Source organism: Phyllopteryx taeniolatus, chromosome 2 (genome assembly GCF_024500385.1).
Source record: "Phyllopteryx taeniolatus isolate TA_2022b chromosome 2, UOR_Ptae_1.2, whole genome shotgun sequence".
In the NCBI taxonomy this organism is placed as follows: Eukaryota; Metazoa; Chordata; class Actinopteri; order Syngnathiformes; family Syngnathidae; genus Phyllopteryx; species Phyllopteryx taeniolatus.
Window position 1 is genome coordinate 25,871,145 of NC_084503.1, and position 13,422 is coordinate 25,884,566.

At 44.7% G+C, this 13,422-nt stretch overlaps 1 protein-coding gene across 3 annotated transcripts in view; it reads right to left on the reverse strand.

The window, feature by feature from the left end:
* The window catches only part of wtip (WT1 interacting protein), a 59,121-nt gene that overhangs the window by 24,017 nt on the left and 21,682 nt on the right, over nt 1-13,422 (reverse strand). For all 3 annotated transcript variants that reach the window (XR_009787369.1, XM_061765531.1, XM_061765530.1), the window contains exons 3-4: nt 3,700-3,767; nt 638-700 (exon numbers count right to left, since the gene is read on the reverse strand). Coding sequence is in view for 2 of the 3 variants with exons in the window: in XM_061765531.1 (XP_061621515.1) it covers nt 638-700; nt 3,700-3,767 (131 nt within the window). In the remaining variant the exon portion in view is untranslated. The remainder of the gene's footprint in view (nt 1-637; nt 701-3,699; nt 3,768-13,422) is intronic.

The window sequence follows — 13,422 nt, forward strand, 5'->3', positions numbered from 1 at the left end:
ATTTAACATACATTAGTATTTATATATTTCAATGCATTAGTTTGTCCCTTCAATAATGCCCTGTCTCTCCTCCCTCCTAAGTGTAATCTGTTGCGACATGCATTTGTTTGTCACATTCTAAAGAGTGGTACAGTAAATGCGGGCGTGTAATTGTTTCCCGTGTCCTCATTAATAGTTGTCTTACAAAAAATAGGTATATAACAACCTGTCCTGCTCCGTGTGTGTTGTTTGATCATGTCCATCCAAGCCCCTCTGTGGTCACTTACTAATATTACAGTTGATTGACTGCATATCAATACACCAACATTGCATAAGACCCTGTGATGTGACTACTGCGCACACGCACACTGCGATGATGATGCTCAAACTATATTCTGTGAAGCCCTAGTTTTCACCCACCTTCTTTATTGTTGGTGCGCACACATAATTAGCCTAGTGTTACTCCTGCTTAACCTTAACGGAACCATGTACACAGAAAAGCCTACTACTCTAAATCCAGTTTAAACAATAATTAAAACTTGAAATGGTAACACTAGCAGTTTGAAATGTTATCATTCTTTTTCAGTAAACCATAAAACTGTCTCATCCCTATTCCACTGTACTGGAGTCTTTGCTAATGTTGGATTGTGTAGATTACCATTTCCATGATGAGGTGGCCACACACGAAGCACTTATCAGCCGTCTGCTGGAAACCGGAGTACTGTGGAGAAGGTCAGAGGCAAGGCTTAGTAACGCAGTTAGTGATGCACCGAAATAAAAATTCTTAGCTGACACTGAAAACCTAAATTGAGGAAACCAAGGCCGAAAACCGAAACACCGAAATAAATCATTCTGCAAATGATTAGTAAAATTGCAGAGGGTCGCCGGTTGGTATCACAGTAGTTGCGATTGCTTTTACGCTTTTATTAAAACACCAACTTGGTAAGAACAAGTTACAAGTAGCTAAAACATCTCCATCACAGACCAGTTCAGGTAGGAAACCGCCCTGTTTTCACGTGCATAAACGATGATGTCACCGTGCATATACGTCAAGACAGAGCATATGCAGACAGAGCACAGTCCGATAGCATTCCAATTCACGTGTTTACATGACGAATATTTTAGGGATGCACGATAACCATTTCTTTTCCACTGATACAGATAACCGATATCCTTTTTTTCATGGTTTATATCAGGAGTCTTCATCGATTTCCGAAATGACGGATGTAGCGCCAAACTGTATTTACTGACATTGGTTTTCTGAAGTGTTCCTGAGCCCATGTGGTGATATCCTTTACACAATGATGTCGGTTTTTGAAGCAGAACCGCCTGAGGAATCGAAGGTCATGGGCATTCAATGTTGGTTTTCAGCCTTGCCGCTTACATGCAGTGATTTCTCCAGATTCTCTGAACCTTTTGATGATATTATGGACCGTAGATGATGAAATCCCTAAATTCCTTGTAATTGTACATTGAGGAACATTGTCTTTAAACTGTTCGGCCATTTTCTCACGCACTTGTTCACAAAGAGGTGAACCTCGCCCCATCTCTGCTTGTGAATGACTGAGCAATTCAGGGAAGCTCCTCTTATACCCAATCATGGCACCCACCAGTTCCCAATTAGCCTGTTCACCTGTGGGATGTTCCAAACAGATGTTTGATGAGCATTCCTCAACTTTCTCAGGCTTTTTTGCCACCTGTCCCAGGTTTTTTGGAACGTGTTGCAGCCATAAAATTCTAAGTTAATGATTATTTTCTAAAAACAATAAAGTTTATCAGTTTGAACATTAAATATCTTGTCTTTGTAGTGTATTCAATTAAATATAGTTTGAACATGATTTGCAAATCCTTGTATTCTGTTTTTATTTATGTTTAACACAACGTCCCAACTTCATTGGAATTGGGGTTGTACAATTAAAATAGTATGAGGCGGTATGGTGAACGACTGGTTACCAAAGCTGCCTCACAGTTCTGAGGACCTGGGTTCAAATCTGGCCTTTCCTGTGTGGAGTTTGCATGTTCTCCCCGTGCCTATGTGGGTTTTCTCTGGGTACTCCAGTTTCCTCCCACATCCCAAAAACATGCATGGTAGGTTAATTGAAGACTCCAAATTGCCCGTAGGTATGAATGTGAATGTGAATGGTTGTTTGTTTCTATGTGCCCTGTGATTGGCTGGTGACCAGTTCAGGGTCTAGCCCGCCTCTCGCCCAACGATAGCCCAGCACACCCGCGACCCTAGTGAGGATAAGCGGTACGGAAAAAGGATGGATAAAATAGTATGATACTAATATCATCATTTATTATCATATGTATACAACATATGTAATATAATAAGAATAAAAGAATGCCTTTTTACTGTCACGATACAGAAGTACAATGAGATTGAGATGTGATGTATAAATTGACTTTGTTATTGTGCAATCAATACTATACAGGGCTCTCGACTAACTTTTTGCAACGGTTGCACTGGTGCGCCGAACCTTTTTTCTTGGGTGCACCATGACCAAAAGTAAAGTGCACCCAAAGCTTGAGCTGCTAACCAAGTCTGCTGCTTCATAGGCTGCTGGGTCTTGCCGAGAGCTGTGCTCAGAAGGACGTAAATGGTGGCGAGTTCATAGGAACTAACTCAAAATCAGTGGAGGATTGTAATTTCAGCAAGTCCTGGCAATCATATGCTAATTTACTGTCCACATTATTGACTATTTTTGGTGTCGTAGGCGAATAATTTTGGCCAAAACATTCATGACTTTCACGAGCCAATTCAGCAGCAGCCGCTGTCGACCAGCACCCCACTGCATGATGCTATTCTTGTTGTCAGTCCAGTTTTTTCGATATCGGACCTATCGGTGTGAAGCCATTTTGTTTCCCAATATCGGCGCAACAATTATCGGTACCGATAGTTATTAAATTTACTTCTGATCGGTTTGGCAAAAGGAATATTTCACCCCTGCAAATCCTAATGAAATTTCATTCATATTCCATCTGTTTATACCAGTTGAGGTGTTTATATGGAGCATTTTCATTTGGTTTGGTCGATCAACCTGATTCTAGTTGAAATACAAGGCACCATGTAAACCCGTCTACAGTGGGCCGGATTCAACGATCTGCAGGGTCCGTATGTAGCCCAACCCTGGGATAAAGATGTTCACAACCTTCGTAAAACATTTTCAAATGTGTGTGCATCTCCACACTCTGGATGGACCATCTGTCATCCCCCTCCTCAAAGAGGAAGCTAATTAACCTTCTTAAGGGAGGGTAATTTGAGGAAAATCAGCGTGAATGGGAGGGGTGTTCCCAAACTCTAATTGTAGTGTCCATATCTGTGTTTGATGGGGTAAATAATGTTTTTTTAAAAAAAGATAATAATATTTCACCAATTTCCCCACGTGACACCATTTTGTGTAAGGCTGGAAGATGACGGTGTAAGGGAATGCCAGAAAGGCAGTCCACCTTGACAATATATACTGTATTTAAAGCCTCTTTCACACTGCCCATCAAAGTTGTTTTTTGTTGTTGTCCCTGTTTTGCATGAAAGGTAACAACACGGAGTGGGGGGGTTGAAGTCGACGTGTGAAATTCCCAGCTTCCGAATTTACAAATGTCTTTTACAGGCAGTGGGTAAGGGGTCCAAAGGGATCTCACTCCCCCACCCCCCTTCTTTGTTGATGCCGTGTACACAGAACAGAGAAACAAAAAGCTGACTTGGTACAACTGACTTACCAAAAAGTCCTCTTCACAGTAGACCTTCCCATTGACATTATAGAAGGCTTTCCCTCGTAATCTTCTCCCTAGAAAAAAACAACATGAACATCAAAGGCGCATTCATAAACAAAGCGCGCGTGAGACCTCAGCTAGCCCTAAAGGATTAACTCTGGGTGTGTGTACGTGTGTTCTGCTTTTTCTTTGGCTTTTAGTGATGAGACTCCACATCGTACTCTTTAGGATAGCCTCTTTCATACAGAGATCCTGCAAAAGTGGCACAGCTGTGCCATAAGACAATATGCAGTGAGGATTAAATTTTTGCATAGTTTCCCTACTTTAAGGCTCAAGATCATCAAACAAATGTAAATAGACAAATATAACCCAAATGAACTTAAAATGCTCATTTTAAATGGTGATTTCATTTATTAAAGAAAAAATACTCAGTTGCCTGCCCCTGTGTGAAAAAGTAATTACCCTCCTTTGTTAAATCATAAATTAATTGTGGTTAATCACAACTTTTGGTTAATTTTCACTGATCATGCCCAAGCCTGATTACCTCCAGACCTGTTCAAAATTAAATTACTTAAACAGAACCTGTCTGACAAAATCAAGTCAGGCACAAGTTCTAAAAAAGCTGCAACAAAATGACACGATCTAAGCAAATTCTAGAACAGTAAAGATATAAAGTAATTGACATATACTGTATCAGTCTGGAAAGGGATTCCAACGAACCATAGGGAGAACCTCCATCCATCCATCCATTTTCTGAGCCGCTTATCCTCACAAGGGTCTGGAGCCTATCCCAGCTATCAACGGGCAGGAGGCGGGGACCACCCTGAACTGGTTTCCAGCCAATCACAGGGCACATATAAACAAACAACCATTCACACATACATTCACACCTACGGGCAATTTAGAGTCTTCAATTAACCTACCATGCATGTTTTTTGGGATGTGGGAGGAAATCGGAGTGCCCGGAGAAAACCCACGCAGGCAGGGGGAGTACATGCAAAGTCCACACAGTCGAGGACGGGGATTGAACCCTGGTCCTCAGAACTGTGAGACAGACGCTCTAACCAGTCGTCCACCGTGCCGCCAGGGAGAACCTCAAATGGAGAAATGATGGTACAGTGGTGAACCTTCCCAGGAGTTGCTGGCCTACAAGGATTACCCCAAGAGAACAGCAATGACCCATCCAGGTGGCAGACATTAAGGTAGATGTGAAGCGGAGGACAGCTGCCCACCGCTAAAGTGTGGTCAAAACAGGCGGAAGAACCGGCGCGGAGGGCCTCACCTTGTTCAAGGAGAGAATCGCTGCGATCATAGATGACACTACTCTTTCGGGTGCTGGGAGCACATGTGGCTGACTCTGATCACCCCACAAGGTTAATACCATGTATTTTTATAACTCATAACAAATGTGTTCATACACACTGTAAAAACAATAACTCGCAATTGTTGATCTCATTAAAGTTTTCAAACTAAACTGACTCAGAAATCAAGGTTTCAATTAACAACTTACAAAAAGTTGTCTGCCCAACAAATTTCTCTCATTGTCCTAATATTTTCTAAATAGCACAACAAAGATGATTGACTTTTGAGTAGATTTTTTTAGTTAAATCAGGAACCTGTGAGAAACTCCACATCATTACTGAAGTGTGCATGCGCACACGGTCTGAACCAGTTTGAACTCGACCGAGCGGCGAATTCACCTCCGACTGAACCTGAGCCGTGTGATGATAGTCTGTCGACAATTTCTTTACTGAAACCCCCGAAGAAAACTTGACCAAACGTGGACAGTTGGATGTGAACTGATTTGTTTCTACCATTACAGATTTTTGTCTGGTCTGCAGTTTGATTCTAGCGTTTGAACATTTTCTGGACAGAAGCGGAAACGGACAACCAATTTTCCCTAGCAGGTAAGCTAACTAAGATATTTCCAGCCATTCACCTACTTCTATGCTAAGGTTTTATTTCAAAAAGTAATGTTTGATACTGCAGCACGGTGTGCGACTGGTTAGAGCGTCTGCCTCACAGTTCTGAGGTCCAAATCCCGGCCCCGCCTGTGTGGAGTTTTCATGTTCTCCCTGTGCCTGCATGGGTTTTCTCCGGGCACTCCGGTTTCCGCCCACATCCCAAAAACATACATGGTAGGTTAATTGACAACTCTAAATTGCCTGTAGGTGTGAATGTGAGTGCGAATGGTTGTTTGTTTATATGTGCCCTGCGATTGGCTGGCTACCAGTTCAGGGTGTACCCCACCTTCTGCCCGATGATAGCTGGGATAGGCTCCAGCACGCCCGCGACCCTAGTGAGGAGGAAAATGGATGGATGGATGGATGGATGTTTGATACTGTTTAATGTTAATCATGTCTGATATTCAGATACAGACTTTCATCGCTAAATGGCGGTATCTCTTTTTTACTGCACGTCTGCCGTAGTAAAGCTTATTAGCTTATTACCCGTTTTGTAATGGGCTGAGTGTTATCTTTGTGTGGAGATATGATGCAGACGCATCCATCGGTCGGTGTATGGCAGACGTGCGCAAATTATATGACAGTGATGTAAATAAGGCTACTTTCAGACAGCAGATCTCAATCCCAATATTAAGTTTAACATTTAACATTTTCCCTCAGGCGGAGAGAGGTCGTGGAGTGCCAGCCTATGGTATCTGATCAATCCAGGAGAGATGGCCTGAGGAGGTAAGGCTGTCCTAATTTATTCAGGAATTCTGTTATTCAAATTAGGCACAAGTTATTATACTAGGGCAGCACGGTCGACTGGTTAGCGCATCTGCCTCTCAGTTCTGAGGACCGGGGTTCAAATCGCGGCCCCGCCTGTTTGGAGTTTTCTCTGGTTACTCCGGTTTCCTCCCACATCCCAAAAACATGCGTGGTAGGTAGATTGAGTACTCTAAATTGCCCGTAGGTGTGAATGGTTTTGTTTCTATGTGCCCTACGACTGGCTGGCGACCGGTTCAGGTTGTACCCCGCCTCTCGGCCGACGATAGCTGGGATAGGCTCCAGCACACCTGCGACCCTAGTGAGGATAAGCGGTAGAGAAAATGGATGGATTATTATACTAGATTGACTATAATTAAAGAAGTACACTACACTGGAACATGATAATATGCATTTGCATATTGATACTGTTTTTTGAGGGTATGTGTAAAAGACGTATTCACGAGAGGTTTTTGAAGTAGGTTTTGCTGTCGATAACATGGTCAGGCATTGCAAACTGGTACAGACTACACAAGACAGGTGCCCAGGAATTTTCTGTGCTGAATAAATGGCTATATTCTGTTGATTGTCTTGTTTACTAATTACAGCAACATACATTTTCCTTTATTCATATAGGTAAATTTTTAAGTCACTGGAGTAAGAATTGTATGATTATTCAACAGGAATATCTATGTTTGGTGAAGTCAGAAATACATGGCATTGAAACCAGAATTTTTTCGTTAGCCTTACAGGATTATCCTAATTAGGTCAACAAAAGAATCCAAGTTGGCAGAAATTGTGTCATAACTTGTAAACCTTAGTTAAGTCAACAACTGTAGGCAAAAGTTGAGAACACTCAAAAATCTCTTGCATCAAGTTACCATGATATTTTACGTTTTGTCAAGGTTTTTTTTTTTTTTATAGTGCAGTAACCTACACATGTTCGGGGGATTCGTCCACCGTCCCTGTCGTCTCCTCCGGCATCCTCAGGGTATCCGACGCAATTACGCTCCAACAATCGGCTGATCTGCATCCGTGCAGACTGATAAAAAGAGTCCTCTGAATTTACTTAATTTGAACGTACATCGGTTGCACGTGATTGAAATGTGTTAAAATTACATAATTTACCCCACTTCTCCTAAAAGAAAAAATAATTTTAACACATTTTAATCATGTGCAACCAATGTACATGTTCAAATTAAGTACATTCAAAGGACTTTTTTTTCAGTGCATGTGCTGATTGTGATTGTGATTGTGAGGGCAATAGGCGGCATAAATGATCGCCTTGATCAATTAATAGGTGTCCTCACAAATATCAGTGGTTCATTAAATATACTGGTTAACAAATTAATTCTGAGTCCTTGCCTCAATTACATTGTTGAAATCAAATGTTGCTGGGCATTAATTGTTCATCAGTGCTAGTTGTTCATGTGTCCCATGTGCAGATTTATTATAACATTTTCCAGCATCACCTCTAAGTGTCGCCAAAGCACCAAAAACTGTAGAAACGTGCGTACGCCCGCCATGCAGTTGGCGTGAGGCACCGCACATTTCCACGGTCATTTCAATCTTGATACATCTGACCTTTGCCATGAAAAAGAACGTACGCCACATTTTTGTGCGTACGCACCTTTTGTACATTTACTGTATTTAGCTATTTATTATTAACACACCTAAAGGATTTCCCTCGTGAAAACCTTCATTTCGTTTATTTCTAACCATTACTATTTAACTGTTAGGAACAGGGATTCTCAAACTTTGGGTCCAGCTAGGGACACCTGTTACAGTGGAGACATTTTTGCAAGGACCCCGTCATAATTCTAACACCAATAAATATCTCTTTTCTAGGAAGAAAAAAATGGCCCAACAAGTAAAATCATAGCTGAAATAAAATAACAATAAGTTTTCACCCTGATTTTATTGGAAAGCAATACAATCAATCAATCAACTTTTATTCAGCAGACTAATAGTCCATTAGAAAACACATACAGTACGGTACAGAATAAGACACATACTGTAAAAGGGAAGTACATCAGAAAATTCTTTATTTCTAATGACCATAATTAGTTTTTACCCGATTCCCCTACAAGAAACAACAAGAATCTAAGAAATGTCACCTGCACTGTCCAGTATGCAGGTATTATTTCAAACTCATTCATTCATCCGTTGCGCTTATCCTCACTAGAGTTGCGGGCGTGCTGGAGCCTATCCCAGCTATCTCCGGGCGAGAGGCGGGGTACACCCTGAACTGGTCGCCAGCGAATCGCAGGGCACATATAAACAAACAACCATTCGCACTCACATTCACACCTACGGGCAATTTAGAGTCTTCAATTAACCTACCCTGCATGTTTTGGGGAGGAAACCGGAGTACCCAGAGAAAACCCACGCAGGCACGGGGAGAACATGCAAACTCCACACAGGCGGATTTGAACCCCGGTCCCCAGAACTGTGAGGCAGCTGTGCTAACCGGTCTTTCAGCGTGCTGCCTTAGTTCACACTCGTGCTGGATGAATTTTTGGAGAAAAGGTTACTGAATTGATTTCCAGCCAAGGAATCAATTCAGATCGTATCATTCTAAATGAACCAATATCGTCCTTGAATTGTATCGGCAACCGAATCCATGCACAAAACATCCATACAACTGAAATGGTGAAAAAGACACTCTACTGTATCTCAACTAAATGGTTCTGTCTTTGCACGTGGCCAACCCTTAATTCATAATGCTTGAATACAATCTAAAGGGGAAATTCTGCAACAGGCTGCTTGTGCCCGCCACGCCCCTCCCGCATCTTTCAGGGCTCGCCCCCCCTTTTCAAATTCATTTAACGCCGCGCCGAGTCTCTGCGGCACAGCGATGACTTCACTCAAGCCTGGCGGGGGGCTCGGGAGGGGCATCGAAGATGGTAAATCTGCAGTGTTAGTCGGGATTTAATTGTTGTCCCGAGCCACCATCAGTTTAATGGGTAAAAAGGTCCTCTCGTTTAACAGTGAAATTTATGCAATCGCTATATTTCAAACGTCACAACGACGCCGGGAGACGGTCATACGCTTACACCCACACAAATGGGCCGAGGAGCCCAGGAATGCTGTGGACACAATAGGTGAGACTTTTAAGACGAGCCAGACTAAGGCGCAATTAGCATTTCTAGCCAGCTCAGAGGGAGGAAGCCACCCTTGCATCCTCAAAAGGCCTAACCTTGCAGGAAGAGTGAGATTATAGCGAGGGGGGGGGGGGGGGGTTGCAAGGTTTCTGGGAGTCTGGGAGGTGGACACAAAAGGGCCACGGCGTTGTCGTGGCCCAACTGAGCAAATGGGGACATTCCTTCTGGCTGAGGTCACTAGCTGGTCCCATTCAGCCCCCCGGCCTATTGTCAGCAGACATACCAGGCAGAGGCGCAAAGTACCAGCTGCTTTTTCTGCAATCCAGCAGTCTTTGGACAACCAAAGTATAAAATAAAATGGAACTGCAATATCAGGGGTGTACAATGTGAGGCCTACGGACCATTTGTGGCCCTTAGTTTGGAGGCAATTCACCCATAACAGCCTTATTTGGGCTCAAGTATCCTGACGAATGGGTGACCAATCTTTTTTGCCTATGTCATCTAATGTAGGTGTAGCATGGCATCAAAGTTTGACATTGAATTCCTGAAAGACAATTTAAATATCAGCCCCCGACACCAGTTTGACCAATCCACATGAAATTAGGTAGACATGTCTATCATGCCAGAATGAAAAAAAGTCTGACGCACCCCTTGTCTGAAATTGAAGAGGAAGTGGGCCATTTTTGTTTGATGCGGCCATTTTGAGTGGATTTCAGGGTTCATTCTTTGACAAACTCCAACTAGGAAAATACACCCAAATGAGACCCAATCATAGATGGTATCCTAGACAAATGGGCGACATTAAATTGCCAAGCTTTTTTGCCTATGTCATCTAATGTGGCCTGAGCATGGGATCAAAGTTTGACAACCATTTAAAAGGTTTGCCATGGGTGTAGAAGGCCTGTTTATTGCTGCTTACAGCTTTAAAAGACATTGAAATCAGCATAATTTATAGCCTCCTCACTGACCTGTCACCCTATCGTGCTGGAGGGGTTTGTGTGTCCCGATGATCCTAGGAGCTAAGTTGTCTGGGGCTTTACGTCCCTGGTAGGGTAACCCATGGCAAACGGGTCCTAGGTGCGAGGTCCGAGGTGGGGCTCGATGTCAAGTGCCTGGTGGCTGGGCCTGCAACCATGGGGCCCGGCCAGCCACAGGCCAAAGAGGCAACGTGGGTCCCCCTTCCCATGGGCTGACCACCTATGGGAGGAGTCAAGGGGGTCGGGTATGCAGTGAGTGGATGGCGGCCGAAGACAGGGACCTTGACGGTCAGATCCACTGCTACAGAAGCTGGCTCTAGGGACATGGCATGTCACCTCTCTGGCAGGGAAAGAGCATGAGCTGGTGTGCGAGGTTGAAAAGTTCCAACTCGATACAGCGGCTGAAATAAGTATTTAACACGTCACCATTTTTCTCACTAAATATTTGTCCAAAGGTGCTATTGACATTAAAATTTCACCAAATGTTTGGAGCAACCCAAGTAATCCATACAAACAAAGAAAGCAGAACAAATAAGATAAGAAATTAAGTTGTGTGTAAGTATTAAACATGCCAACTGGTATTTATTTAATACTTTGTACAGAAGCTTTTGCAATGACAGCATCAAGATGCTTCCAGTATAGAGAAACTAGTCGCATGCATTGCTCTGATGTGATTTTGGCCCATTCCTCCACACAAGCAGGGTTCTTTTATGGACCTTTAGTTTCAGTTCTTTCCATAGATTTTCGATTGGATTAAAGTCAGGTGATTGGCTGGGCCATTCCAGCAGCTTTACTTTTTTTTTTTGTGCGATGATAGTCCGTCGACAATTTCTTAACTGAAACCCCCTAAGAAAACTTGACCAAACGTGGACAGTTGGATGTGAACTGATTTGTTTCTACCATTACTGATTTTTGTCTGGTCTGTAGTTTGATTCTAGCGTTTGAACCTTTTCTGGACAGAAGCGGGAACGGACAACCATTTTTCCCTAGCAGGTAAGATAACTAAGATATTTCCAGCCCTTCACCTACTTCTATGCTAAGGTTTTATTTCTAAGAGTAGTGTTTGATACTGCAGCACGGTGGATGACTGGTTAGACCGTCTGCCTCAAAGTTCTGAGGACCGGATTTTAATCCCCGGCCCCGCCTGTGTGGAGTTTGCATGTTCTCCCCGTGCCTGCGTGGGTTTTGTCCGGGCACTCCGGTTTCCTCCCACATCCCAAAAACATGCATGGTAGGTTAATTGACATCAAGTCCGAGTGGACCATGTTCTGCGCCTCCATTGCTGAGCCGGCCGACCGGAGCTGTGGCCATAAGGTGGTCGGTGCCTTTCGTCGCAGCAATCCCCGAACCCGTTGGTGGACACAAACGGTGAGGGATGCCATCAAGCTGAAGAAGGAGTCCTATCAGGCCTTTTTGACCTGTGGGACTCCTGAGGCAGCTGACGGGTACCGGCTGGCCAAGCGGAATGCAGCTCTGGTGGTCGCTGAAGCAAAGACTCGGGTATAGGAGGAGTTCGGTGAGGCCATGGAGAAAGACTTCCAGACGGCTTCGAGAAAATTCTGGTCCACCATCCGGCTTCTCAGGAGAGGAAAGCAGTCCACCACCAACACTGTGTATAGTGGGGATGGGCGCTGCTGACCTCGACTCGGGACGTTGTGAGTCGGTGGGGAGAATACTTCGAAGACCTCCTCAATTTCACCGACACGCCTTCCCATGAGGAAGCAGAGTCTGGGGTCTCAGAGGCAGGTTCTCCTATCTCTGGGTTTGAGGTCACCGAGGTAGTTAAAAAGCTCCTCGGTGGCAGGGCCCCGGGGGTGGATGAGATTCGCCCAGAGTTCCTAAAGGCTCTGGATGTTGTGGGGCTGTCCTGGTTGACACGCCTCTGCAACATCGCGTGGACATCGGGGACAGTGTCTCTGGATTGGCAGACTGGGGTGGTGGGCCCCCTTTTTAAGAAGGGGGACCGGAGGGTGTGTTCCAAATACAGGGGGAACACACTCCTCAGCCTCCCTGGTAAGGTCTATTCAGGGGTGCTGGAGAGGAGGGTCCGTCGGGAAGTCGAATCTCAGATTCAGGAGGAGCAGTGTGGTTTTCGTCCTGGCCGTGGAACAATGGACCAGCTCTCGAGGGTGCATGGGAGTTCGCCCAACCAGTCTACATGTGTTTTGTGGACTTGGAGAAGGCGTTCGACCGTGTCCCTCGGGGAGTCCTGTGGAGGGTGCTTCGGGAGTATGGGGTATCGAACCCCCTAATACGGGCTGTACGGTCCCTGTATGACCGGAGTCAGAGTTTGGTCCGCATATCCGGCAGTAAGTCGGACTCGTTCCCGGTGAGGGTTGGACTCCGCCAAGGCTGCCCTTTGTCACTGATTCTGTTCATAACTTTAATTGGACAGAATTTCTAGCCGCAGCCGAGGCGTAGAGGGGGTCCGGTTTGGTGGCCTCAGTATTGCATCTCTGCTTATTGCAGATGATGTGGTTCTGTTGGCTCCATCAAGCCGTGACCTCCAACTCTCACTGGAGCAGTTTGCAGCCAAGTGTGAAGTGGCTGGGATGAGAATCAGCACCTCCAAATCTGAGACCATGGTCCTCAGTCGGAAAAGGGTGGCATGCCCACTCCAGGTCGGGGATGAGATCCTGCCCCAAGTGGGTCTTGTTCACGAGTGAGGGAATAATGGAACGGGAGATCGACAGGCTTATCGGTGCAGCGTCTGCATTGATGCAGACTTTGTTGTGACTTGGTAAAGAAGGAGCTAAGCCGAAAGGCGAAGCTCTCAATTTACCGGTCGATCTACGTTCCTACCCTCACCTATGGTCACGAGCTGTGGGTCGGGACCGAAAGAACAAGATCCCGGATACAAGCGGCCGAAATGAGTTTCCTCCGCAGGGTGTCCGGGCTCTCCCTTAGAGATAGGGTGAGAAGCTCGGTCATCCGGGAGGA